General features: G+C 32.8%; 1 protein-coding gene across 6 annotated transcripts in view; it reads left to right on the top strand.

The window, feature by feature from the left end:
* NF1 (neurofibromin 1) overlaps positions 1 to 26,355 on the top strand; it is a 228,507-nt gene that overhangs the window by 58,707 nt on the left and 143,445 nt on the right. For 2 of the 6 annotated variants that reach the window (XM_063109112.1, XM_063109108.1), the window contains exons 8-15: positions 526 to 683; positions 12,347 to 12,520; positions 12,984 to 13,106; positions 13,358 to 13,432; positions 14,985 to 15,014; positions 18,550 to 18,681; positions 19,454 to 19,498; positions 25,359 to 25,493. In XM_063109112.1, coding sequence (XP_062965182.1) covers positions 526 to 683; positions 12,347 to 12,520; positions 12,984 to 13,106; positions 13,358 to 13,432; positions 14,985 to 15,014; positions 18,550 to 18,681; positions 19,454 to 19,498; positions 25,359 to 25,493 — 872 coding nt within the window. The remainder of the gene's footprint in view (positions 1 to 525; positions 684 to 12,346; positions 12,521 to 12,983; positions 13,107 to 13,357; positions 13,433 to 14,984; positions 15,015 to 18,549; positions 18,682 to 19,453; positions 19,499 to 25,358; positions 25,494 to 26,355) is intronic. The other 4 variants (XM_063109114.1, XM_063109113.1, XM_063109109.1 and 1 more) reach the window with 3 other exon arrangements.

Below are 26,355 nucleotides of genomic sequence, written 5' to 3'. Positions count from 1 at the left end.
TAAAGATGTCTGAAGTGAAACTGTAATCTTTAGAGTTGTGATTGGATATTTGATGGCTCTTTGTTGTAGAGAAGCACTTTTAGTGCTCTGAGGCTTTATTTTGTATTTAGGGAGATGTGTGTTAAATAGTAATATTCTTACCTATGATGTAAGGATTCTTGGGACATAACTTCATGGCAGAGAATACAGACTCCTGGAGAACTTTGGTGATTCTCTTTGGGATCCAGACTATGGGTTGCTTGGGTATATTACACTTTGCCTAAGGCTCTGTATGTTGAGATCAAGATTGGCCATTCTAAAGTGTGAGCTTTTCCAGGATCATGATAGCTCTTCTAACACATAGACAAGCTGACATTGATTGTCTTCTTATCTGAATGAGTTTTTTGTAGCTGTTTAAGTGAACTTCCAAGTTGATATTTTAAAAATGTGGCCTTTGGATTTGGGGGTATTGCCAGCTTTTAATGTAATGCCATGGATTTTCTTCTCATCTAATAATGTCATTTAATATTTATATTTTTCACATAGAGTGTGCAGAAAAGCTCTTTGACTTGGTGGATGGTTTTGCTGAAAGCACCAAACGTAAAGCAGCAGTTTGGCCACTACAAATCATTCTCCTTATTTTGTGTCCAGAAATAATCCAGGATATATCCAAGGATGTAGTTGATGAAAACAACATGAATAAGGTAAGCAGTGCAAAATTATTTCCATTATGTCTGGATGTGAAGCAGTTTTACTCAAGGCTTATCATTCTTTGAGCAAACTATTTTAGAGGACCATTTTAATTATAGTCATTTTAGATCTCTTTGTTTGCTGGCCTTAGGAGAGACATACTCATATATAATTTGATTTGGAGGAGGGATAATTTCAATAAATGATCAGAGATTTAAAACAGTCCCTTAATTTCATTCTTTTACCAGTGAAGACTAAATGATACTTCTATTAGTGTTATGCGTAGTTTCTTTACTATGCACTGACTGCAAAGGTTGCCTTACCACACTTTATTACCTTAATAATGTGTCATTTGCATGTACTTAGGTGTTTGCCCACTTGGTGCTACTGAAATTATTTAGGAACTCATTGTACGTGTTTTAGAACCATTTTCACAGAATTTTATTAGGATGGGAGGCTATCACACATATCATCTGTAGTGAAATTGGCACTATAACAAATGGTAATTCTAAGAAGCTCTTATAATTTTTTAAAAATAAGAGCTGAGTATTAATTTCATTGTCTTATTTGAATTTTAATATGCAGTTTGTTTTGCTAATACATTTTTTCTTTTTTGCTGCTTTGGAGTACTTTTAGCTGACTGAACATGAAATGAGCTCCTGAATGACTTGCTTGTGGATAGAGATGTTCAAAAAAATCAGCTGAATAATGATTTAATACTTAAATATTGGATAGGGAATTTATGCGTTGAAGAGTAAATAAGAAAACTAGGTAATCCTTGAGAGTCTGTGATTCTGGGGTACTCCACTTAGGTCTATATCGCTACTTTTCCATGATGAGGATGCCATTTTTCATGTTAGATTGCTTTGGAGCCCTTCAAAATAGTTTTTGTGTTGTTTGTTTCTCTTTCTTGGGAAAATAGAAATAAAAAGCTACTATAAATTCATTATTTATATTTTAATAATTCTATCTTTGAAATGTTTATTGGTAATTTGTGTGTCCTCAGTGAATTGCTGATTATTCCATTTAATTGTAGATGGTGGATGTGTGTGTACACTTTTTATTTGGTTTCTCTTTTTAAACTTTAATAGGTTCTTTTTGCTATCAATCTATGTACTATCTATCCATCTATGGTGGCTGGCCAGTATTAGAATATAAACCCTTGAACTTGGTGTTATCAGCACCACACTCTACCTCTACCGTGTGAATTAACTGGCCAGTCCCTCTTTTTGCTATTTAGATGTTCAAAATTTGCGTGTAGTCAATTCAGTCTTGTTATTTTTTGTCTCCTAACTTTTTTTTTTTTTTAATTTTTTTTTTTAAGTTTTATTTTGTCGATACACATTGTGGCTGATTATTGCTCCCCATCACCAAAACCTCCCTCCCTTCTCCCTCCCCCCCCAACAATGTCTCCTAACTTTTTTGATCAGATCTCTCCTCCCCCAAGATTTTATTTATTCATTTTATTGAGGTATAATTCACATACCATAAAATTCACCTTTTTTAAAGTGTGTGATTCAGATATTCACAAAGTTATGCAGTCATGCACCAGTATCTAATTTCAGAACATTTTCGTCATCCCAAAAAGAAATCCCATACCTATAAGTAGTCACTCCCTGTTCCCCTCTCCCCCTATCCCTGGCAACCACTAATCTACTTTCTGTCTCTATGGATTTGCTTATTCTAGGCTAGACATTTCATAAAAATGGGATCATACAATATGTGACCTTTGTGTCTCTGACACTCCCCAAGATTTTTGAAGTATGCCTTTATATTTTTCTCTAGTATTTTTCTATGTTAAAAAATTTAGATCTTTAAATTTTCCTGGATTTTAAAAAAATATTTTTTTATGTATTTTCATCCTTTTCTAGTCACATTCCCTCTGAGCTATCCTTGCTCATACAACATATATATTCTGTTCCTAATCTTGTTATGTTGCTATCATTCTATGCTTGAATATCTATACATAATTTTAATGCTACTATCGTTTGCTTCCTTTTGGAATTACATTTTTTTTCCAGCTTTATTGAACTATGATTGACAAATAAAAATTGTGTATATTTAAGGTATACAACATGATGCTTTGATATACATATACATTGTGAAGTGACTGCCACAATCATTTACCTTGGGGAGTTGAGGGGAGAGTGGAGATACTGTCTCACCTCACCAAGTGGCAAAAATTAAAAAGACTGAAAAATAGGTAGTCCGGATGAGGATGCAGGAGAACAGACATTCTAATTCAGTATTGGTGCAAATGTGACTTGCTGCCACTATTGGGAAATGTAAATCTAGGAATAACTACTAAAAATTTTAAACACAAATGCCTTTGCACAGAACTCCCAGTTTTGGGAGTCTAGTCTACAGTGTTAAGAGCATCAGTTAACAAGAACATATGAACAAAGATATTTATTTAAGGATTAACTATACAATAATGTCCAAAAACTGAATATATCTGAATATCCATACATTAACAGTGAAATGGTTGAGTAAACGAAGCTCACTAGTGTAACAGAATATTACCTAATATTAAAAGGAATCTGTTAGATTTCTATCCACTATTTTGAGAAATAGCCAAAATATATTCTTAGGTAAACAAAGCAAGATGCAGAATAATACATATAAAATTATTTCATTTTAAAATATAACAACTACTACCATATGTGTGTATGTGTATATTGTGATTTGAATGTTTGTGTGAGCAAGTAGAAATGAATGGAAGGATATATAGCAGCCACTAATACTGGTTAGCTCAGAGGGAATGTGACTAGAAAAGGATGAGAATTAAAAAAAAAATATATATATATATATATATATAAAATCTTGTTATATATAAAAGCAAATATATATATTTTTCCACAAACTTTACAAAATACCTTTAAACTTCTTCACTCAAAGATTTATACTCCAGTGCTCATATCAGCTTTATTCATAATAGCCTAAATCTGAAAACAGCCCAAATGTCCATCAACTGGTGAATGTATAACCAACTGTGGTACCTTGAGACAGTGGAAAACTATTCATTAATAAAAAGGAACTAATTACTAACTCAACAACATGGATGAATCCCAAAAATATGCTCAGTGAAAGAAGCCAGGTTCAAGAGATAACATACCATAAGATTTCTTTTAAAACAATTTCTAGAGAAGATAAAACTTATAAACAGCATATCAGTGGATGCCAGGGGTGGGAATTGGGGAAGAAATTGATCGGAAAGTGGTATTTAGGGAACTTCTTGTGATGATGGAAATGTTCTATGTCATGATTTTGATTGTGGCTACGTGACTGTTCTCCTTTTTCACAGTTAATTGAATTGTACAGTTAAAATAACTGATGCTCATTATATGTTGATTATATCTTAATAAAGCTAATTAAAATCCATATTTAATAAATGATGTAAGAGAAAGAAAAAGTATTGATGACTCAAACATTAATTTTCCAGTTTATAGCAATAATTAAAGTTCCAAAATGAATATTTCAAAAAAGAAAGACTATCTCATTTTAATTTTTATTTTCCTTATGATTAGTGCGGTTCAGGATCATTTCATACATTTCTTAGCTATTTCCATATTTTCTTCTGCATAAAGTGTCTGTTGATTTCCTTTACCTACTTTTCTACTATTTTGCGTGCCAGTCTCTGATTAATTTGTGTAACTTTCTGTATATTAGCAGCAGTAATCCTTTATTTTAGTCTGTTGTAAATATTTTTCCACTTAATTGTTTCTTTTGACTATAGTATCCTTTTTAACAGAAATATTTGAAATGTATAAAGTATATAACAACCACCCATACTCCTGTTAATATTTTGATATATTGCTCAACTTTTTTTCTGTTTATATTATGGTTTTAAAAATTGAACAAGTAATATTTGCATGAATTCTTTTAGTTACAGGTAAAGCTCAAAGACCCTTTGATTTCACTATCTTTCTTCTTTCCCAGGGACAGCCACTGTCAAGGGTTAGATGTATTCTTCTAGTTTAGCTTTTATATTTTTATAAGAGAGAGGGAGGCAGATAGGTAGATATCTAGTTCAGTGTTTCTCGAAAGTGGGGTCTTCAGACCAGCAATGTCATCATTACCTGAAAACTTGGTAGAGATGCAAATTCTTAGGTGCCTACTCTGGGCCTGCTGAATTAGAAGCCCCAGGGATGGTGCAGAGCTAGCAATCTGTTTATAGCAAGTCCTCCAAGTGATTGTAATTCACACTAAAGTATGAGAACCGTTGTTATTCTTGATCATTGTCTTTAACAGCAGTATAGTGTTTCCCAAATTCAGTACCATATTTTTAATCCCTTATTGTCAAGCATTTAAGTTACTTTTCTTAAAAAAATTAGTAATAATAAACAAAAGGAAAAAAAAACTTAAAGCGCTCTGAACTTTTTTTTTTTTAAAAAGATGACTGGTAAGGGGATCTTAACCCTTGGCTTGGTGTTGTCAACACTACGCTCAGCCAGTGAGCGAACCGGCCATCCCTATATAGGATCCAAACCCGTGGCCTTGGTGTTATCAGCACCGCACTCTCCCGAGTGAGCCATGGGCTGGCCCGGAAATTTGATGGTTTTAGAACTGAGTTATATCCAATCAGATAATTTCTATGTTATTTATTTATTTATTTATTTATTATTATTTTTTTTTTTTAAAGATGACCGGTAAGGGGATCTTAACCCTTGACTTGGTGTTGTCAGCACCACACTCAGCCAGTGAGCGAACCGGCCATTTGTATATGGGATCCGAACCCGGGACCTTGGTGTTATCAGCACCGCACTCTCCCGAGTGAGCCACAGGCCGGCCCAGTTTCTATGTTATTTAAGCTATTACTTTAAATTCAGACCCAGGATATATTTAGAAATTTGTACTTTAATTATGTTCATTCTTGTATGTGTGGAGCAAATTTGGTCGGCTATTTGGGTAGCCACTTAACAAAACATTTCCTTCTAGTGCTTCTGCTTTCTGATTCTGAGAAAATGTGTTTAACATAATATGCATTATCACTGTTGAAAGTTACTAGTTATTCTAACACTTTTATTTGTGCTAAGTTAATAATATGAATTTGGGAGCTATCAGATTTTTCTATGGCCTGGAATAATTTAAATAATAGAAGTGATCTGATTAGATAGAAATCAATTGAAAAATTATCAGGGTTTGGAGCTCTTAAATTTCCTTTGACTTTTGCTTATTATGATTAATTTTAAAGTAAATTAATAAATTGACATACTGGAAATTTATTTATTTAGTGGAAAGGTAGGCCTCCTGTTCACTTCTGACCTTCTGTTTCATACTTTTCCTCCTGAGTAAGATATTACTACCCGTTACTTATGAATATTTCTAGATCTAGCCTATGTACCTGTTGTCTATTTAAAAATAACTCACTGTTCACCATTTTTGAGCTCTCATGCTTATCAATCTATGTAGTTTTTCTGTCTCTTTTTAAAATTTTTGGTTGTAGTAGAATACATATATTGTAAAATTTACTGTCTTAACCATGTTTAAATGTACAGTGTAGTAATGTTAACTATAATTCATAACAATCTCTAAAACTTTTTCATCTTGCAAAACTGAAACTCTATACCTATCAAACAACTCTCCATTCTACCCTACCCCCAACCTCTGGCAACCACCCTTGTACTTTCTGTCTCTATGAATTTGACTATTTTAGGTACCTTATATAAGTAGAATCATACAGTATTTGTTTTTTTGTGACTGGCTTATTTCACTTAGCGTAATGTCCTCAAGGATCATTTATGTTGTAGGATATCAGGCTTTCCTTCCTTTATAAGGCTGAATAATATTCCATTATATGTATATACCAGCATTTTATTTATCCACATTTATCTGCCAGTGAACATTTGAGTTGCTTCTACCTTTTGGCTGTTGTGAATAATGCTACTATGAACATGGTTGTAGAAATAACTTTGAGACCCTGCTTTTAGTTCTTTTAGATATATACCCAGAAGTGGAATTGTTGGATCATATTATAGTTCTGTCTTTAATTTCCTGAAGAATTTCCGACTCTATTAAAGTCACTTTTGATAAATTATTCTTGCTAGGAGATATTTTTCAATTTTCTCAGCACAGAATTATATATAATAATATATAAATTATAAAATATTTATAAAATATAAAATAGTTTTGTTAAGAAAAGAGAATATAGAAATATTATAAGTAAACATATGCAAATCAATAACAGTGTATTTTAAAAGTTTAATTTGTAGGCCGATTAGGAGAAAAAACAACTTCAAAGGTAAATTATTACAGCCTTTTGGAAAACAATATGAAAGTTTCTCAGACAACTACAGATAGAACTACCATATAACCCAGCAATCCCACTACTGGGTAGATACCCAAAGGAATGGAAGTCGTCATGTTGAAGGGATACATACACTCCTATGTTTATCTCAGCTATATTTACAATAGCCAAGATATGGAACCAACCTAAATGTCCATTGACAGATGATTGGATGAAAAAAATGTGGTACCCCTGTAATGTTGAGCTGCCTCCCTCCCTGCCCCCCAAAAGAAAATGTGGTACGTACACAGAATGGAATACTACTTAGCCATAAAAAAGAATGAAATTCTGCCATTTTCAGCAACATGGGTGAACTCGGAGAAAATTATGTTAAGTGAAATAAGCCAGGTACATAAAGAGAAATACTGCATGTTCTCACTCATATGTGGGAGCTAAAAATAAAAAAATAAAAAACAAAATTAACAATGGTAATAACTTGAACTGTTAATTGGAGAGGGAAGAACTGTGGTTATTAGAGGCAGGAGGGAGAAGGGGCGATGATGAGAGGCTGGTTAATGGACACAAAATTACAGCTAGATAGGAAAATAAGTCCTATTGGTATACAGTCAACCCAGGAGTCTATAATTAACAATGATTTACTGCATGTTACCAAACGACTAGAAGAAAGGAGATCAAATGTGCACATCACAAGGAAATGATTGGGTTTAGCAGTGACTATGCTGATTGTCCTGAGTGGATCATCACACATTGTATACATGTATTGAGATATAACTCTGTACCCCCTAAACATGTACAATTGATATGTTCCAATAAAAAAATTTTTGGACAAGAGGCATAAAGAGTAATTACGATTTGTAACAATATATGTGCTAGTAATATTGATTTGATCAACATATATCAATGTTGAACCCTCAAAATATGTATAATCAATTTTGATTCAATAAAAATAAAACAAAAAACAACCCCCCCCCACAACCAACCAACCAACCAACCAAACAAACAAACAAAAAGTTATATGCCAAGAGGACAGGTTTTCTGGGAGAATAATACATGCTATACGTGCTATAACAATTCGGATGAAGTTTGGGTAGTGGGGAAAGTTTTATGGAAGAGGTGTAAAACTTTAGTTGAGCTTAAAATAAGAACAGGATTTAGATAAGAGAGTTGTTCAAGCCAGGGTAATCAAGGACATGGATGTTCAGAGAAGTTAGCTAGAGAAAGGAAGATTTATGCAGGGAGTGGTAAGAAATGAAGACGAAGAAGCAGGTGTGAGTAATCTTGATGACATTTTTTGCAAAAGGAAGAGGAAAGGTCCGAAGTTTAAGGTTAGAGGTGAGATATGTAAAATGGTGTTTTTGGCTGATGAAAGGGAAGTCTCAAGTGGGAGTTGGTTCAGAGGAAATATGAGTTTAGCCCTTTTTAAAAAAAATTTTATTTAATGTTGTGGTAAAATATATATAACACAACATGTACCCCTTTAACCATTTTTAAGTGTACAATTCAGTGGCCTTAAGCACATTCACAGTGTTTTGCAACCATTACCAGAACATTTTTATCATCTCAAATAGAAACTTTGTACCCATGAAACAATAACTCCTCATCTCTCCTTCCTCTATCCACTGGTAACCTCTAGTTTACTTTCTGTCTGTAAATTTGCCTGTTCTAGTTACCTTATACAAGTGGAATTATACAATATGTGTCTGACTTATTTCATTTAACATAATGTTTACAAGGTTCATCCATGTTATAGCATGTGTCAGAATTTAATTCCTTATTATGGCTGAATAATATCCCATTGTATGTATATATACATACCACATTTTATTTATTCATCTGTTGATGGACATTTAGGTCATTTCCACCTTTTGTCTGTTAGTTATTGCTGCCATGAACATTGTACAAATATCTGTTTGAGTCCCTGCTTTCAGTTCTTTTGGGTATATATCTAGAAGTGGAACTGGTAGATCATATGCTAATTTTATGTTTAACTTTTTGAGGAACCACCAGACTGTTTTCTGCACTGTTTTAAATTTCCAGTAGCAGTGCGTGGGGGTTCCAGTTTCTCCACATCCTCACCAAACACTGCTTATTTTCCATTTTTTTGATAGCAGCCATCCTAATGGATATGAGGTAGTATCCCATTGTGGTTTTGATCTCCCTAAAGACTAATAATGTTGAGCATCTGAAAAGCTTATTGTCCATTTTTATATCTTTGGAGAAATTTATTAAAGTCTTTTGCCCATTTTTGTATTGGTTGTTCTTTTGTTGAGTTGTTTGAATTCTTTATATATCATGGAAATTAATCTCTTATCGGGTATATGATTTGCAAATATTTTCTCCCATTGTGTGGACTGTTGTTTCATCTTCTTGATAGTGTTCTTTGGTACACAAAAGTTTTCAATTTTGATGCAATCCAGTTTATCTATTTTTTCTCTTGTTACTCGTGCTTTTTTGGTATCACATCCAAGAAGTCATTGCCAAATGTAAAGATTTCTACCTGTTTTCTTTCAGGAATTTTATAGGTTTAGCTGTTAAGTTTAGGTTCTTTGATCCATCTGGAGTTAATTTTTGTATATGGTGCAAGGGAAGGGTCCAACTTCATTCTTTTGCATGTGGATATCCAGTTTTCCTAGCACAATTTGTTGAAAAGATTGTCCTTTCTCCATTGAATGGTCTTAGCACCCTTGACAAAAATTGTTTTACCATGTGTGCTAGTGTTTCTTTCTAGGATCTCTATTCCATTGGTCTTTATGTCTGTCATTATGCCAGTACCACATTGTTTTGATTACTGTAGCTTTGAAGTAAATTTTAAAATCAAAAAGTGTGAGTCCTCTAACTTTGTTCTTTTTTTTCATGATTGTTTTGGCTATTCAGGGGCCCTTGAGATTCCATATAAATTTTAGGATGGGTTTTCTATTTCTGAAAGATTCCTGTTAGGATTTTGATAGGGATTGCATTGAATCTCTAGAGTGCTTCAAGTAGTATTGTTGTCTTAACAATGTTCAGTCTTCCAATCCATGAACATGTGATGTCTTTGCATTTATTTATGTTTTCTTTTATTTCTTTCAGTAATATTTGGTTGTTTTCATTGTATAAGTATTCCACCTCATTGATTACATTAATTCCTAAATATTTTTTTCTTTTTGATGCTATCATAAGTGGGATTGTTTTCTTAATTTCCTTTTCAGATTGTTCACTGCTATTGTATAGAAATCCAATTTAATTTTGTGTGTTGATTGATTTTGTATTCTACAATTTTGCTGAATTTATTAGGTCTAAGAGAGAGAGAGAAAGAGTGAGAGAGCAAGCGCATGTGTAATCTGTAGGGATTTCTACATATATGATCATGTCATCTGGGAACAAAGATAGTTTTACTTCTTCTTTTCCAACTTGTATGACTTCTTTTTTTTTTCTTTTTTTTTTTTAATTTGTTTAATTGTTCCATCTAGAACTTCCAGTACTATGTTGGATAGAACTGACAAAAGAGGGCATCCTTATCTTGTTCATGATCTTAGGGGAAAAGTTTCCAGACTTTCACCACTATGTTGTTAGCTCTTGGTTTTTAATATTTGGCCTTTATAATGTTGAGGAAATTTCCTTCTATTTCTAGCTTGAGTGCTTTTATCATGAAAGGATATTGAATTTTGTCAAATCCTCTTTCTGTATCAATTGAGATAATCATGTGCGATTTTTCATTTATTCTATTAATGTGATGTGTTACATGGATTTTCATTGTTGAACCATCCTTTTGCTCCAGGAATAAGTCTCACTTGGTCATGGTATATAAGTCTTTTAATATGCTGCTGAATTTGGTTTGCTATTTTTTTTCTGAGGATTTTTTAAATCAGTATTCTTCAGGGATATTGGTTAATAGTTTTCTTGTAGTGTCTTTGGCTTTGATGTCAAGGTAATTCTGGCCTCTTAAAATGAATTAGGAAGCATTCCTTCCTCTTTAATTTCCTGGAGGTGTTTTAGAAGGATTAATGGTAGTAATTCTTTAAATACTTGGTAGAATTCACCAGTGAAGCCATCTGATCCTGGACTTTTCTTTGTTGAGAGGTAAAAACCTCTCATTACTGATTTAATCTTCTTACTAGTTATATTTCTATTCAGATTTTCTGTTTGTATATGAGTCAGTTTTGATAGATTGTGTGTTTATAAGAATTTGTCCATTTTGTTTAGGTTACCATTTTGCTGATATGCAATTTTTCATAGTACTGTATAATTCTTTTTATTTTTGTAATACATAGTAATGTCACCACTTTCATTTCTGATGTTAGTAATTCGAGTCTTCTCTCTTTTTCTTAATCTAGTTAAAGTTTTGTCAGTTTTGACCTTTAAAAAAGAATTAGCTTTTGGTTTTGTTGATTTCTCTACTGTTTTTCTCTTCTTTTTGAAATTTATCTCTATTGTACTCTTTATTATTTACTTCCTTCTGCTAGCTTTGTGTTTAATTTGCTCTTCATTTTTTGGTTTTTTAAGGTGTACAGTTAGGTTATTGATTTGAGAGCTTTTTTATTTTTTATTTGTGTTTACAGCTATAAATTTGCCTCTTAGCACTGATTTTGCTGCATCCCATAAGTTTTGGTGTGATGGGTTTTTATTTGTCTCAAGATGTTTTTCTAATTTCCTTTGTGATTTTTTTCTTTGATTCTTTAGTTAAGGTTGTATTATTTGGTTTTCACATATTGTGAATTTTCTACTTTTCCATCTGCTGCTGGTTTCTAGTTTTATTCCATTATGATCATAAAAGATACTTTGTATTATTTCAGTCTCTTTAAACGTATAAAGACTTATGTGCACTTGAGAAGAATGTGTATTCTACTGGTGTTGGGTGAGGTTAGCTTTTGACATTTGAGAATGTAATATTTGAGAATACACGTAGGTAGAGATATGAGATTTTCAATCAGGAGGATAGCCAAAGGAAAAAGTTTGTTAGTGAGCTGTTGAGATCTCAGGAGTGAGTGATTTTCTTTTGAAACAGAATTTAAAGCAACAGAACAGCTTTGGGTATATTCTTACTTACAAGGCTAAAGGTTGAGTATAGACTGGAGTGTGAGAAAAGAATGGAACAATTTGACACAGACCATAGCCAAGACAGTATAATTAAAGATAATGTCAAAAAGAGGATATGATCAGCTGAATTCAGTGTTGAGAAATCAACTGCCTTGTTTGGGAAGGACTGTTTCTTATGTTCCTTTAATAATTCAACAAAGAAAGTGAAGAGTGGATTCTGTTTTGTTGTGTTTTTTCAATTTGAGAAATGTTTAAATGATGACAACTACTTTAGTGAAATTGGAAACCACCAATATACATTCTTTATAGTGTGATTTTTTTTAGAGGCAATCTATTATTTGCTTTGTTACTTAGATAAATATGAAATAGAAGAAACATCATGTATTTTCTTATCGCCATATTTCAATTCCATAGAAGTTGTTTCTGGACAGTCTACGAAAAGCACTTGCTGGCCATGGAGGAAGCAGGCAGCTGACAGAAAGTGCTGCAATTGCCTGTGTCAAACTGTGTAAAGCAAGTACTTACATCAATTGGGAAGATAACTCTGTCATTTTCCTACTAGTTCAGTCCATGGTGGTTGATCTTAAGGTAACATGCTTATTCTTTCTCTACTACAAACTTTAAGAAAACTAAATGAAAAATAAACTTTTAGTAAATGTTTATGTCAAAGATCGTTGCTAACACTAAAGTTCTGAGTCATCTTTGATAATAAGTTCATAAGACCTGCTTTTGTGGTTAGTACATTTATCAGACAAAATAGACTAAGAATATGAAGAAAACACAGAATTAACCAGTTTTCTTAAATTAGCATAAATATACAGACTTGGGTTTAAAATAATGTAGAAATTAGGGCCTAAAAGGAACCATCTGTGGTATAGTAAGAATTGTGTCAGATTGATGAACCACAATATTAGTGCTGTGTGCTTTTTCTGGAAACTGAATGTTATTGCCGTCATGTATGGATAATGTGTTGATGTTATCAGATACTAGTAAAAAAAAAAATACTGCATGACTATTTAAAGGCTTTTGTTTTCTATTATGATTTTTATAGAATCTGCTTTTTAATCCAAGTAAACCATTTTCGAGAGGCAGTCAACCTGCAGATGTGGATCTAATGATTGACTGCCTTGTTTCTTGCTTTCGTATAAGCCCTCACAACAACCAACACTTTAAGGTGAGAGCATTGGTTTTTATCCAACTACGTGTATTAATGCTGTTATCCTTTATAAATGTGAAAAGACTAGAAAGATGAATAGGTATATCTTTATTAGTATTTCTCAATATTACATATTGATGTTAATTTCAAGATTTAAAAATTTTATTCTATTTTTTAAAACTTTCCTTTTGCTATTCCTTTGGTCTTCATTCGTGTTACTGAATATTTTTCTCATAGAAGTAATCTACTATTTTTTCTTCCCTCTGTAGATCTGCCTGGCTCAGAATTCACCTTCTACATTTCATTATGTGCTGGTAAATTCACTCCATCGAATCATCACCAATGTAAGTTCAAAAGGTATTGCTAGAATACTAAAAAAGATTTTTTTTCTTTTTATGTGTATTTCTTTTTTTTTCTTTTTAAGGAAGATGCTCTTCGTTTTGAAAAAGGTTTTGAACTTAGATATATGGTACAGGAGGATTTCTCTGCAGTGTTTATATCTAGGAATTGACATACAATTGTATTTTTCATATTTGATCTTGGCCTTGAGGACCCTTATTGAGGAAAATGTAGTTAATAAGATCTCTTGGAAAGCATAAACCTAAAACATTTTATTTAGATCAAAAGCTCTTGAGAAAAATGTGACTGAAAGTATAATTTAACATTTTCATTCCAAAGCGCTTCATATATTATTTGAATACTCTAGCTCTTTGCCAGCATTTGATACATTCTGACTCATCACCATAGTAAAAGTAATAGTATTAATGTAAAAGTAAAAGTAATAGTATTTATGTTGTAGACCAATATAGCACATTTACAGAATGGTGAAACTGTGTTTAATTGTACTTTTTAGTCTTCAAACAAAATGAAATATTAATACTTAAAAAGAGATATTCACAAGATACAAAAGCGTATTAGACAGAGTAAGTGAACTCATTAAAAGGTACTTGTTGTGAAACCTTATACTCCAATGTGTGTTCATTAGGTAGAAAGACAGCAAAACCTTACCAGATTTGGATTGTGGATTTCTAAAATTCTTTTCTTCTAATTACAGACAGTTGTATATTGAACGTTCTCAGGTGTTTTTTTTCCATAGTTTCACTTTTATCCATTGGTAGATATTCACACTTATGGGTAAATCGGTCAACTTTTTCCTGTTTTCTTCCCTTAAAAAGGACTTTCAATTATGGATATCTAGTGTATCTGCCTTGTTTATAATCAAATTCCATTTTAAGACTGTCTCCAGTGAGTTAAAAATACCTCTCAGCCCCCCATTTGCCTCAGAGGTAAATGCTGACCACATTTTCTTTTACTCATTCCCTCAGGGGAAAAATAACTATTGCTAAAGCTATTTAGTGACTAATTCAGTTTTTTTCAATGGGGTGTTAGTAGTATTTTGGGAGGACAGTTTGTTGTTGTGCAAGACTGCTTTGTGTACTGAAGGACATTTATCATCTCTGGTCCTCATTTTATTAAATGCCAGTTCTGCTCCACCCCTCCACCCTCCAGTCATAATGAACAACTAAAAATGCTTGCGGGAGCAATACCTCCCTCAGTCAAGTATCAGTGAGTTAAACTATAGGTAGTTAGAAACTATAGGTAGCAGTAACATTGAATAACCTTTGTTCCAAAAAGGAAAGTTTAGTAAATCTGATTGTAGATAAGGTGTGTTTATATTAAAAACTTAAAAAAAAAAAATTGTACTTTTGCCAGTGTAATGAGCCAGGACGTTATACCCTCAAGGTTTACTTTCGAGGCCATTAACAACAATAAAAGGATGTCCCCCCCCCACCCCCCAGTTTATGTGTAATTCAGAAATACCAAGTATATACTTTTTTGATATTGTGGCTAGTTACTTTAATTGTGAAATATTTTTGTCTACAATTGAATATATAGAGCACTTTCAAGCATGGACTTGGCACTGCTGTAAGTGGCTGAGCTGCTTCTTTCTGAGTTCAAGCATGCCTGGAGTGGTACTTCATGCATGCCTCAGTGTACTTGGTGAAAGTGGTTGTGCATCCTCCTACACTTAATGAGTACTGCATGTGTGAAGGTGAAGTGTGTCTGTATCAGAGGTCAAGTCAATATGAAAATCTGTTTTTATAAAGAAAAATACTATATTGACTAAATTTTAAATACTAAGCCTCAGTAACCCCTCAATAAAATAGCTTGAAAAGGAACATAAATATTAGCCCAAAGTATCTTTCAAAGTTATACCTTAGATATTGTTTGGTAAATTGTTTCTTTTTAGTGTTTTTCCCCTTTTGATTTGAGGCTAATAAATATTGAATCTGAAATACTCGCTGACTGAAAAGGACTATTTATAAACTAAGTATGCAGATTTACGGAATTGACTATTACAGAGTCTCACTGAAGACAATTATTACGAAAATATTTTATATCTTGAAATAACATGAAAATTTTCTTTGATATTTGGATTCCTGATCTTAAATTCATTTGTAGTGTAAGATTTCTTTTTGAACGATTCTTGGGTTCAGTACACATCATAAATTCTGCTGTTCCATGGTTATTTAGTCAGTTTGCACATTTTTAACAATTATCACATTTTCAAACAAGACAAAAGTTATACTGATGTGTTTCTGAGGGTTTATGTAGAAGTAGTAATGGTGTTTGGAGTTTTATGAAACATATTCATTCTCAGTTCATAGGTACTGTGTTTAGACCTAGAATATTCCACTGTTTATTCTCAGGAAATCTTCAAGTCTATTTACTATGTGAATTTCATTATAATGCAAGTTTTTAGTAGTTTCTAAACTGGTACTTATACTATCACTTTTTTATTATAATGTGCCATAAGAGATGAATTATGGGTAGAAGATATGTTAGTTATACACTTAATCTTTTTAGGCTTCCTTTAGGTTAAATTATATATGTAATTGGGACATGTAAAAAGCAATGTATACATATATGAGCCAATTATCTTAGCCATCACTAATATAAGTTATAGCTGGAATAGTACTTTATTTCTGTTTTTTCCTTATGGCAGTTTTTTGTAATTTACTTAAGGAGAGTTCACAGGTTGAGAATGAGGTGATGTCTATATACTAAGTGGTTGTAGTTGAAGGAGTTATTTCCAAGTCATGTGGAAATTATCTAATCTCTGGAGGAATTGCCACAATTTCCTCATATAAGTATTGCTGTTTGTTTGGCAATAAACTTAGTATTTTCAAGGAAAAAAGAATAAGTCTACTTTAATTGACTAACTTCAGGAAGAACACATTTAGTAACTGCTCGAAATACTAAACTTTTTTACCAACTGCGTGATGTCTAGTTTTTAATGCCTGTTTTATTTAAAAGTGTATCTTTACTTTAAAATGAGTGAATTAATGTATTATGAAAAATGGAAATTATGAAAATTACTAAATCTTAAGCCTAATGTTTACTTTATAGAGTACACCTGGTACTATAATACAGTTTCAACAGTGTATTAGTCTGTTTCTGTTGCTTATAATAAAATACCTTAAACTGGGTAATTTATAAAGAAAATGAAATTGATTGCTTACAGTTTCAGAGACTGGGAAGTCCAAAGTCCAGGGAACACATCTGGTGAAGGCTTTCTTTGGTGGTGACTTCAATGACAGCAGGGTATCACACTGTGAAAATGGTGAAGCAGAGAGAGCATAGTCTTCACTCTCCTTTTAAAGCCCTCAGAGCCATGCCACTGACCACCATTATTGATCCATTCACTATGGTGTGGTCCTACAATCTAATCACCTCTTCAAGGCTCCACCTTTCAATTACCATAATAGGGTTTCCCACCCTCTTCACAGTCACAGTGAGGGCCAGGTTTCTAACACATAAAACTTGGGGTACACAATTCAAGCTTCAGTGAGTTTGCGGGGGACATAATTCAATCCACTACAAACAGCTATCAAAAATGACACAGAAATTTGGATAGGATATTATATGGGATGCATATCTCTTTTATTTATCAGTTTCTGACAAAATTTTATGGGATCTGTAGGGTGAGGAGACCCTTCACTCATGCACCTTGTGATTATCCAGCTTTTTGTTACTTTAAGCTGATTATCACAAGCTGTATGATTTAGTAAATATATGGAAATCACATTGCGTCGGTTGCTTTAGGCAAGTCAGATGATCAAATTGGCCAACGTTTGAAGAATCCGTTATATAACCAAACCAAATATCAAACATTTGTAGGAACAAGCTTAAATAATGTAAGAGTTTAGGGAAAAGCATTAACAGCTATACTATCCCCCAAAAAGTATTTCCTTCCCTCACAGCTTTGGGATCAGGATCCCTTCCTGAGTGGAGTTCAGTGTTCAAATTGTGTATCGTAAATTGGTTTTGTATTTTACCACCCAATAGAGTTTGTAATCCACAGTTTTGGGTAAGGTAGTATAACTTGATGCTACTCAAAATATTCTGAGAATCATGAATAAAGAAATTAAATGTTGAGACTTTAGCTTAGTTTTGAATAAGAAGGAATCTGGGAATAAGATATGTAGATATTAAATCTCCCTTATTTACTGTTTGAATATATTATTGTTTTTACAAATGTTTCTTATAAAAGGAGTATTATAAATTGGAAGCATGTATCTTAAGACATTCCATTTCATGCATACTCTCCATATATAGTGAAAATTCATCCAGTCATTTTTGTATTAAGTGATAGACAAACTTTATAGATTTGATGATTTTTCATAATTGCCATTTTTTATAATAAATCAATTCATTCATTTTAAAGTAAAAGTTAAAGGTACATTTTAAAATAAAATAGGCACTAAAAACTAGACATCAAAGATAAACAGCTTAAACTGAAAAAAAATTTACATAAAATAATTTCTTAAAAACTATTTAGCTAGGATCAGTTTGTTTTTGTTTATGGTGACCATTAGTCTTCCATGTATTGTGCCATCACTGCATATCAATTTAAGATTACAGGTTTACTAATAGCTTTGTCTCATTTACTCATTTCATGTTGTAATTATCGTTGTTTGTAAGCATATAAGTAATGATTTACCACATATTCTTTCAATGTTGTGTTAAAGCACTAATCTTTTTTAAAGTTTTGATAATAGCATTCTTATCTGGGAAAATATATACTATATATGCATGTGTTTCTGAACTGTGTAAAACATTAAACTTTAGAAAAAGAAAAAAGATTGGCTACAGAATTGATCTCTAAAGACTTTTTTTTCAAATTTGCTAGCTTATAGTGAGAAAAGACAGTCTCATATGCACATGCTCATGAAGTGGGTAATTTGTCTCATGCTCATTATTATATTTTAAAATATAATATGTATGGGTTAATGTTTGGATTAAAGACATCATTTGACGACTTTGGAAATCATGGTGTGTGTTTGCATGGTCTTTGAAAGTTTCTGACAAAAGGATAAAATTTAAGACTACAGTGATAACCAGAGCATATGATTTATGTAATTTTTTACTTTTTATTCTTTATGGTCTTTTTCTTCAGTCTGCATTGGATTGGTGGCCTAAGATTGATGCTGTATATTGTCACTCAGTTGAACTTCGAAATATGTTTGGTGAAACACTTCATAAAGCAGTGCAGGGTTGCGGAGCACACCCAGCAATTCGAATGGCACCGGTAAGATACACCATGGGTTTTTAAATAAATCGTGTGTTTTTAATATCTTTATCCCATTCCCACTGCTTTATTTTAGAGAATCGAATAGGTCCTTCCTTTCCTATAAATGTAGTATGTTGTATATTGCAATATTGTTGAATAGTAGTTGATAATGTTTGTTTTCCATTGTTCTCATGAGTTAACTTATTTTTCTTAGAGAAATTTTCTCATAAAATGGTGTTAAAGTCTTAATGAACGTTACCTGTTTCTTTCCTTTTTTAGTTCCTTTTTCCTTTAAGTTTTCCTTATGAACCAAAATATTTTTATTAGCGACTCACCTTTTGGGGATGAGTCAGGGAAGCTGACGCCTGGGTTAGAGTGAATATTCCTGCCAATGCACATTTTAGCTCATTGGATGCTGAATATTACACATAGGAGATTAGAAATAAAATTTAAATTTTTAAATTTAAGATAAAATAAAAATATTTCATTTTTCAGTAAATATACTTTGAAAATTTAAAAATGATGACCAATATTGAAGTTTGTTTAAACTTAATAAAAGCAGGCTGTCTTCAAAGTAGGTATTCTAATGGATTATTATTAATATGGACTTTTAAAACTCACATGGAATCAATTTAAATAATTATAGGATACTTATAGGTTTGTGTAAGTCATTTGTTATTTATGTATAGCAAGAGTATTATAAATGGCAACTCTTGACATTGATTGGTGGTGCTTTGTCTTCTGCTTCTTATTTTCTATTCTTATTGGCTGCTGTCGCTCACATGGTCAGATGCCAACCAGTCACTGTTTTGCATGGCAGTGGGCTTCTGTGGCTGTAAGTATGACCCATTGTAACTACCTCAGAAAAGTCCTTCGTTTCTTTGACTTTTCTGTGCATAGTTACTATTGTAGTCACATCATGTCATTTCAAAATGAAAATGTAGCATGTTTTATCTAGTAAATTAGCCATTTCACACTTATAATTTAAATAGCTTTCTCCCTGGCATGCTTCTCTTTTTCCATGTTTTCTTAGTAAAATATTTTGGTTTTATACGATTATGGTTCACTCTTATCCAGTGGTCAGTAATTGTTCTTGGAGATTGTTTATTGTAAATGTTCAAATAGAGAAGTTTTCTATGCCATATGTTTTGGGATTATTTAGCCTAAAAAAATCATAGCTAAAAGAGCATGGCAATGATGTTTTATTAAATAAATTTTAAATTACAAGTTTATTTTTTAGGGGACTTTTTGTAATGCAAAGTACTTAATTTTTTAAAAAGATGAAAAAATTTTCTCTCCAGGTATAAGTTAATTGGGGATCAACATAAATAATAGCTATTTAGATGTTATTAACTAGACATGACTTTAAAAAAGTTTTAGAAAATTACATGAAATAAATTGTTTAAAAAATTTATCGACCTATTTATTCATTCCGGATATCTTCTGGGAAGTTAGAACTTTATTTGACTTTTTGTTTTAAGTTTACTGTCTTTTCTGGTAGAAAATTAATGGCCTCCAATAATAGGAACTGGTGGAAGGTTAATATTTACTTCCTATATCCAGTTTACCATCTATCTATAATTTTCTGTGCATGAAGCCTGAAAGAAGATGAAACTAAATTATTCTTTTGAACAAAGACAAAATTTGACTGGTAGTCTTAAAATGTTCTCTACGTTTACAAGTTATTTTACTTTTTAGCCCTAGTTATTAGCTGATTCTAAGAGCTGCACATTCTGCTACTGATTATTATTTCATCAAAGCCATAACTAGAGAGGATTTCCTCCTTTGGCCCAAGGACACGTGATAAGGATTTAGTTTTTATCTCTAATTATTCTCTGAAAGTATCAATATATATTTAACTTTCAAAATCATTCTTAACCTGTTTATATTTGTGTATTAATATGTATGTATGAAATTTGGTACATATGTGTTTTAGCCCATTTTGTGTTGCTATAACAGAATTACCTGAGACTGGGTGATTTATAAAGAAGAGAGGTTTATTAGGCTTACGATTCTGGGACAGCTGTATCTGGCATGGGCCTCAGACTGCTTCTACTCATGGCGGAAAGTGGCAGGCAGCCGGCAGGTACAAGCAGTTCACATGGGGAGAGGAAGCGAGAGAGAGAGAGAGAGAGAGAGAGAGAGAGAGAGAGAGAGAGAGAGGAGGTGCCAAGGTCCTATAAACAACAAGCTCTTGCAGGAACTAATAGAGCGAGAACTCACTCTTTACTCCCCCCTCCCTCAGGGAGAATATTAATCCATTCATGAGGGATCCGCCCCCATGACTCAATCAGTTTCCAACACTGCCACATTGGAGATCAAATTTCCACATGAGTTTTGGAGGGGACAACACATCCAAACTCCGTCAATATGTATATTTGTACATAATGGCTAAAAAACAGCTTTCTGGTTGGTATTTTCACCAGAGATAATAATTAGCAAATTTAATATGAAATAACATCTTAGGATGGGAAAAATTTTAAATTTGGATGATCCTTAAGGTGAATCTCATCCCTTACCAATAACAGTCAGACAACAAATATGGAAGTATTGACCTTTGGCTAGTTGCCAGGCACAGTCTAATGCCGGGGAGGCATGATGAACTAAACAGACATAGTGCTTTCCCTCACAGAGATTCCAAGCAAAAGTCTTGTAGCTTTTGCTTGAAAATGTCTAATGAAGAACTCACTACAAGTGCCCATAAAATCTGGAAACACAGGTGGATGTATATCTTAAGTGGTTTAGAGATGATACATTACATCAGGGTTGCTCACTCTTGGCACTGTTAACATTTTGGACTGGATTACTCTTTTTTGTAGGGGGCTATTCTGGGCATTGTGGGTTGTTTAGCAGCATCTGTCTGGCCTCTACCCACTCGATGCCAATAGCACCCCTTCCCTGATCCCCTTCCAGTCACGAAAACCAAAAATGTCTTGACATTTCCGGATATCCCCTGGGGGGCGAAATTGCCCCCAGTTGAGAACCACTGTATTAAATGGTATGTTCAGTGTGTTGTCCCTCATTTGCATTGCTTCAAGTGATTTGGGACTCTGTTAAACCTGAGCCTTGAGCTTGCTGCACGGGTAGTAATCAAGGAGTTCAATTTATAAAAAAGCAAAATAATGTCTATGTTTCAAGGCTTTACCTTGTATTTTGGAGACAGACAAGTTACTTCTTGGAAAGAGCTAATTATTTGAAAATTTTTTCTTCAACCAAGATAGAATCGTATCCGTGTCACTTTCAGCCATCATTGATCCTCTTTCTTTTGGAGCTCTATAAAACACTTCTGATTTTTTTTAGAAGGCAGCCCTGCAGATACTTGAATAAGGTTATCCTGTATTCCTGAGGGTTCTTTTTATTTTTATATAATTTTAGCATTGGAAGGGATTTTATTATTTCAGCTTTCTTTTTAAAAGTGTGTGTGTATGTGTATTGTTTGATTTGTTTTTATAGCTAAGGAAACTGAGGCCCCAAAAATGTTAAATGAATTTCAGATAGTCTTATGACTAGTGAGTGGTCAACTAAAGTTAGTTCTGAGATTTCTTGACTTTCAGTCCAGTGTCTTTATTAGGTTCTTCTGTTGTCTTCCCTCACTAGCATGTTAGCTTGATGAAAGCAGGAGCTTTTTACGGCTTGTTCAAAACTGGATCCCTAGCCCCTAGAAGAGCATTTGGCACATACTAGGTGTTTACATACAGATTTGTTGACTGAATGAATGTATGAATGACTTTTTTATTTGATTTGGGTCCAAAACTTTCCTTTATCTGGTTTGCTTTTCTTCTGGAAAGACCAACCTAACAAAATTTTTAAAAATTACAATGACATACAGTCACACGACACTTAACAGTTAGCAGGGATGTGTTCTGAGAAATGAGTCATTAGATGATTTCGTTTGGTGCAAACATCATAGAGCCTACTTAACACAAACCTAGATAGTATAACCCACTACACACCTAGGCTGTATGGTATAGCCTATGACTCCTAGGCTATAATCCTCTACAGCATGTTACTGTACTGAACGCTATAGGCAAGTGCATGTAACATAACGGTAAGTATTTGTGTATCTAAACACATTTATACATAGAAAAGGTACAATAAAAATACAGTATAAAAGATAAAAAATGGCATACCTGTATAGGGCACTTACTGTGAATGGAGCTTGCAGGACTGGAAGTTGCTCTGGGTGAGTCAATGAGTGAGTGGTAAGTGAATGTGAACTACTATACATTACTGTACATTTATAAACACTGTACACTTAGGCTATACTAAATTTATACATAAAAAAAGGTAATTGTGCTGTGAAGTTATAATGATTCCCATGTCATTAAGCTGTAGGAATTTTTCAGCTCCATGATAATCTTATGGGACCACCGTTGTATATGCAGTCATTATTGACTGTAACGTCATTATACAGCACATGACTGTATTAAGACCTGATTTTAGTGTTCCAGATGTGGTGTAATAATCGATGAAAGCTGTTAACCTGCTGTGTGTGGATACCATGTTTCTATTAATACAGTCTAAGATTGTATTGTCTTATATCAGCTTTTAGTGATATAAATTCTTTAGCCTTTTTCATATGACCATTGAGCCATAATTTCTTATTCTTTGTACTTTGTAGTATTTTTTATGTTTGAAATGTTGGTCTCAGGACTAATCACTTACTGTATTAAAACTGAGATCTGCTTTCATAAAATTCAAGCCTGCCAATAATTGATGTATGAATTTTCACAAATATGTATGTTTTCTGAATGTTTTTTGTCTTCAAGGGGATCCCGGCTCAGCAAATGCTCCTTATGCACCTGTAATTCAGTCATGTAGTCTTAATTAAGTTAACAATTGGTCTGGGCCTTTGATAGATACCTAAAGACTCTGGTTTATGAATTTCTTCCAAGGCAATTTCTTCTTTGTCCAGAGCACACGTACTAGCTTGGATCCCTACTAATATCTGCAATATGGAAGCTCAGCTAATGTATTATTTATTTTTTTACATTTATGATAAGAAATACATTTCTTTTTTAGCAACTTTTTTCTGACTTTATATAACCCACTCATGGTTATTAAATTAAAAGGTATTTGAATTGAATAAATTTATTGGAGTTTCTCTTCTTATTTTTAATATTAGTAAGGCAGGCTGGAACAAAATCTAAATGCTGGTACCTGAGATTAAGAGATGATATAATTAAACTATCATTTACTCTTCTGGAAATGATTACTAAATAAGATATAACTTACATCTGCTAATTGTTCTGTGATCTCGTGTTCCTGTGCAGTGTCTGTGTCAGGGAAGGACAGTTTGACAGTTATATTGTTACATCATAGTAAATAAATTGGTTCAATGAAAGGTTCAACTTGATCTAAGGTGAAACACCTTGATGAAGAGTGAAAAAAAAAAGAGGTTAAGGGGGCAAACACTAAAAACACTAAAAATAGAGTTTATTAAATACATTTGTTAAAACATTTGCCCTGGAGGTTATAAGTATAAAAGCAAACAATATTTGTAAGTTTTGCTATTTCTCTTCTGTAGTGACATTCTTGAGCATAAATGTGTACGTTAAATAGGTAATTTTCCCCTCTGAGGACCAAAACCTTCATTGTTCTTGAGAATAATAACAAATATATTTCCCACACTTAAACACTGAGAATAGTTGCTGTGTATTGTAGACGTGTATCTATACTTTTTAACTTTGAAAGACAGCATATTTACTTGGACGTTTTATTATGGGTACGTAGATGCCACAGTCTACCATCTATATATTTGTGTGTATGTTCACATAAAGTCATCTTTGTCAAAAACAGATATTTTTGTGTCTTTTTAAAGGAAAAAAGGAAATGATTTATAAGAATAGGAAGAAAGGTGATATTGGATCTAGAATATAACTGTTGGGTTTTTGGTTGAATAACATCCATACTTAATTATTTTAGTTCACCATGGTATCTCTCTAATTGAAACACATTTTCTGTGATTTAATTTTTCTGGAAAAGTTCTTTTTCTCTATTATGAATGTTCTTCAGTCAAAATGTATGCATTCTGTAATTTGAGAGAGGTGAAATGCATCAAAAGAAAAAGCAAAGTCTGTAGTTAAACTATTAAATACAGAGATTGCCTGTGTAGAATATTTCATCAATTCTAAGAAGCCCTTATTTTTACTTTTCTCTGAAATTGGGGATGTGTCTTACTTTGTATGGTGTCTTACAATTGACAGTGGTTTTTCATTCATTTTGTACATCAAATAATATTGCATCTCACAATTGATAATGTTGTAGAATCTATGAAACATTTGTATATAATTATGTGGGATAAGTGTTAGATGAGTTGCCCAGTATGTATATCTGTGAAAGCTATAGACCAAATATTTTTTCCCTTATGTTTTCATATTTTGGAAAATTGTTTTTATGTAGGGGTCAACCTGCTATTAAGCTTCTTACTATTTTAGTACATTTTCATTAAATTTTATTAGATTGATTAAATAAGAATAATATAAATGGTTCAAAAATTTTTTTGCTGTTTTTAAGGTTAATATTGTTAACCTTATGCTTGCTGAGTGTTTTTACTAATACCACACACTTGGCAGTATAAAATATATCTACTTTTTCAAAGCCTTTTTATAATTTTTAAAAAGTTGGATAGCTATTATCTGGAATCTGATGTAGATTTTTACAAGATGATAACATATTTTTTGTTTTGTTTTCAGAGTCTTACATTTAAAGAAAAAGTAACAAGCCTTAAATTTAAAGAAAAACCTACGGACCTGGAGACAAGAAGCTATAAGTATCTTCTCTTGTCTATGGTGAAACTAATTCATGCAGATCCAAAGCTCTTGCTTTGTGTAAGTATTTTTTATGAAATGCCTTGAAATTATTAAACTAACATAATTTGGTTTAACTGAAATGCCAAGACCTTGAAGGTAATTGTTAGGTAAAGAACACTTACTGACCTTTTCTGATCATACCTGAAACCTATGACATCCCTAAGAAAACTAACTTATTGAGAAATATTTGATCAGATTTATTAACCTTTCTTCTTAATTTCCCTTATCATTAAACTAACATATTTTGGTGAGATTTTCTGTCCTCACCCTGTTACCAGGTTATATATTATTCAGTTATAATCCTGGGAAAGGGGCGGAGGTGATGAAGCAACCATAAATCGCAGTGCATTCTACATCTGCACTGTTGGATTTTAAATATCCAGTTGCTATTGCTGAACAATTTAGCTTTTCTATCCCCCTTTCTTCCTGTTACCAGCCTTCTATTATCATTGACTCTGCCTACAAATACTGTATTGGAAGGAAAATGAGGTGAAAATGGGTGTGGTCAGTACCTAATTATTGTCATAGCTCTGCTCTTACTGCCTCTGATGGTGTTAGATTTCTGAGAACATCACCCTGGTACACAGAGTAACTAGGAACTGATGTAAATGACGTAAATGAGTGATAGTTACACGAAGTGATTAAAAGCATGGGCTCTGGTGACAGCTACTTACTGGCTATGTGATTTGGGTGACTTTCTTAGCCTCTCTGTGCCTTAGTTTTCTCATCTGAAATATCGGGATTATAGTTCCTATCTTAGAGAGATAGTTAAGAAGATTGAAATAGTACAGGTAATGCTTTCAGGAACAATACCTGGGTAAATAAAAGTGCTAAATAAATATTAGCTATTGTTACTATTAATAAGATACAGTTAACATTA

This window comes from Cynocephalus volans, chromosome 10, assembly GCF_027409185.1.
Source record: "Cynocephalus volans isolate mCynVol1 chromosome 10, mCynVol1.pri, whole genome shotgun sequence".
Lineage (NCBI taxonomy): Eukaryota > Metazoa > Chordata > Mammalia > Dermoptera > Cynocephalidae > Cynocephalus > Cynocephalus volans.
The sequence above is the reverse complement of the archived record's forward strand: the minus strand, read 5'-3'. Positions and strand labels throughout refer to the sequence as shown.